The sequence below is a fragment of the Pyrus communis genome, chromosome 12 (assembly GCF_963583255.1).
Source record: "Pyrus communis chromosome 12, drPyrComm1.1, whole genome shotgun sequence".
NCBI classification, from domain to species: Eukaryota; Viridiplantae; Streptophyta; class Magnoliopsida; order Rosales; family Rosaceae; genus Pyrus; species Pyrus communis.
In genome coordinates, this window is record NC_084814.1 from 3148505 (window position 1) to 3151297 (window position 2793).

Sequence of the window (2793 nt, forward strand, 5' to 3'; positions counted from 1 at the left end):
TTTTATTTTATGTAAGATCAATAATTAAATCCTGTTTGTTTTTACAACAGTTAGATCTTATATAAAAATTTTACCATTAACTGAGTGAGACATAACATTATTGTCGAACCGATCATACCAATAAATCATAGGGTAGTATTATTCGTATATCATTTTTCATCTAATACACTTGTTAATTTTTACCTTGATATTATTCAATTCATCAATTTGATGACTAACAATTAAGGAGCATGAAAAATAAAAGAGAAGCGCGAAAAATAAAAGAGAAGCGCGAAGATAGATAACAAAGAAAACTAATAAAAATGGTTTGAAAGTTTTGAGTTTTAATGATAAAGACAAAATAAAGGGTAAAGTAAATAGTAATGATAAAGACAAAATAAAGGGTAAAGTAAATAATACCAGGATTAATTTTTTAATATAAAAAAGTGATTTTTCGTTAAAGTAAATATTACCGGAGTGTAGAAGTAATCAAAACAAATAAAATGCCAAATGGGCATGCAATCAGCTTGGCTTGAAGCTCAGCCAGGTAGAACCGTCAATCAACCAAGAAGAGCCCTCCTGTCTGCATCATCAAGTTGACACCTTTTCTATACCCTTAAAAAAATATTTTTTTATTCCCAAGTTCACCCCCACCAGTCTAATAAAAACCCCTATATTTACCTTATTGCCCCTATCATCTTACAAAATCCCCATCGAGGGAAAAAACCTACATCCCCTGCCTCTGTCTGTATCTTCTCTGGAGTGAATGGAGAAAGGCGAGGGCTCAATGGCCGAGCAAGACGCGGCGGAGGAAACCCAGCACCACCTCACCCTCCCTTCCGGCTTGACTCAGGACGAGTTCGACGAGTTGAAGAGTTTCGTGAACGAGTTCCACAAGTATCACGTGGGCCCCGGAAAATGCTCTTCCCTACTCGCGCAACGCGTGCACGCGCCGCCCAACACCGTGTGGTCGTTGGTGCGGCGCTTTGACCAGCCCCAGGCCTACAAGCACTTCATCCGGAGCTGTAAAGTCAAGGAAGGGTTTGAAATGACCGTCGGGTGCACCAGGGACGTCAATGTTATCTCAGGGCTACCGGCTGCCACCAGCACCGAGCGCCTCGACTTACTCGACGAAGACCGCCAGGTCACCGGTTTCAGTATCATCGGGGGCGAGCACCGCCTCAGGAATTACCGGTCTGTCACTACCGTGAATGGGTTTGACCGTGACGGGAGGATCTCGACCGTTGTTTTGGAATCGTACGTCGTCGATGTACCCGAGGGGAATTCCGAGGAGGACACGCGTCTCTTCGCTGATACTGTTGTCAAGTTGAACCTCCAGAAGCTGGCGTCGGTGACGGAAGGGATGGCGGGTGACGGTGGGCGCTAAATCTCAGGTGATGTGAGAAAATTTCACACGGATTAACAAAAAAAATGGAAGGGAAAAGTTTTTATTTTTATTTTTATTTTGTGCTTTCTTCTGGACTTTCTATTTTATTTTTTAAATACTTCGTAAAAATTTGCCTCTCTTAATTCCCAAAGTATCCTTGGTTATAATGGATTGACCGGGATGCCATGCTTGGTTAAGTTGGAATTGTAAGCACAGGTTAAGGGCATTTCAGTCAATGTGTGTGTACATAAAGCTCAAACCCAATGTAAATATTTAATTTGCCATTAGAATTTTTTTCATGGCCGGTTTTCAAGCGGGTATTTCATTTATCGTCATAAACAAAAAAAAAAAAAAAAAAAAAATTAATTAACTCGTATAACATTTTTCTACAATCAACTTACCCTTTATAACCCAATTATTTTTTTATTAACGGTAAATATTTTTGTAAACTCAAATTTACTATCTGAAATGATCGCTACGTTAATAATTGCTGGGGTAAAATGAACGATTGCATAAAGAAGTGAAATCTTAGTCGAGAAATATCTGGATATTATTGAGAATTACACAAAAAATAAATATATCCCTACAATAAGTGTTTTACATTGACCAATTTAATGGCATTCCGCCTTTTTTCTGTCTTACCATCCGTCTTCTTCACAGATTCATATAACCGAGTTTTGGTGGTGGAGGCACCCCACATGCATTTTAGTTAGTTACCATAGAGGCTTCTTTATGAAGCCTTTTTTTTTCCTCGGGCACAAATTATGTGAATACAAAAACACATAATTGGTTTATACTTTAGATGGAGGATTCAAGGTTTTAAAATCATCATAAGAATTTGTTTTTCTTTATGAGATCGTCTTTGAATTTTGGCCGGAATGAATGTAGGATAATGCGCTATGGTATAGTTTGATTATTATGTGTGCGTGTATTGATGAATTTTAGATTTATTGTTAATTTCATATTGTACTTGACAATAATTATGCAATAGAGAAAAAGAAAATTCACTTGAGAGTGTAAGTTGAGTGTAAAGTTAAGTTCTATGAGTTTACCTAATTTTTTTTAAAACAAACGGAAGTACCATTTTTTTTTACTTATATTATGATATGTAAAGTATAGTTAGAATACCGATATTTTGAAAAATCTCTCGTGATTTGGGTTGTGTAACTCTACTCAAGTGTGATTTTGGTTATGATGTTATATTTTTTGTAGAATGCAAGTTAATTTATACTATTATTAAGAAAATCCTCTTTGTTAACTTTTTAATCTTATTTTTTCTATTTTACTCTTACTTTTTTAGTACATCGATATTTTTACATTAAGGGAGGGGAGTTCGGCTAAACCGCACAATGAACAGCTTAATTTGGTATCGAATTCATCATCCACGGGATTCAAATTTAAGATCTCTTATTTACAAGTGAAAAGAA

General features: G+C 36.4%; 1 protein-coding gene across 1 annotated transcript; it reads left to right on the forward strand.

The window, feature by feature from the left end:
* Positions 1–675: 675 nt before the first annotated feature.
* LOC137711345 (abscisic acid receptor PYR1-like) lies at positions 676–1598 on the forward strand. Its single transcript, XM_068450571.1, has one exon. It carries the CDS (start codon positions 746–748, stop codon positions 1364–1366), a length of 621 nt encoding a protein of 206 aa, XP_068306672.1. The 5' UTR covers positions 676–745; the 3' UTR covers positions 1367–1598.
* The last annotated feature ends 1195 nt before the right edge of the window (positions 1599–2793 follow it).

Bases quoted from the DNA above. Each gene is read 5' to 3' on its own strand.
- LOC137711345 (XM_068450571.1), top strand. From the start codon at position 746: ATGGAGAAAGGCGAGGGCTCAATGGCCGAGCAAGACGCGGCGGAGGAA.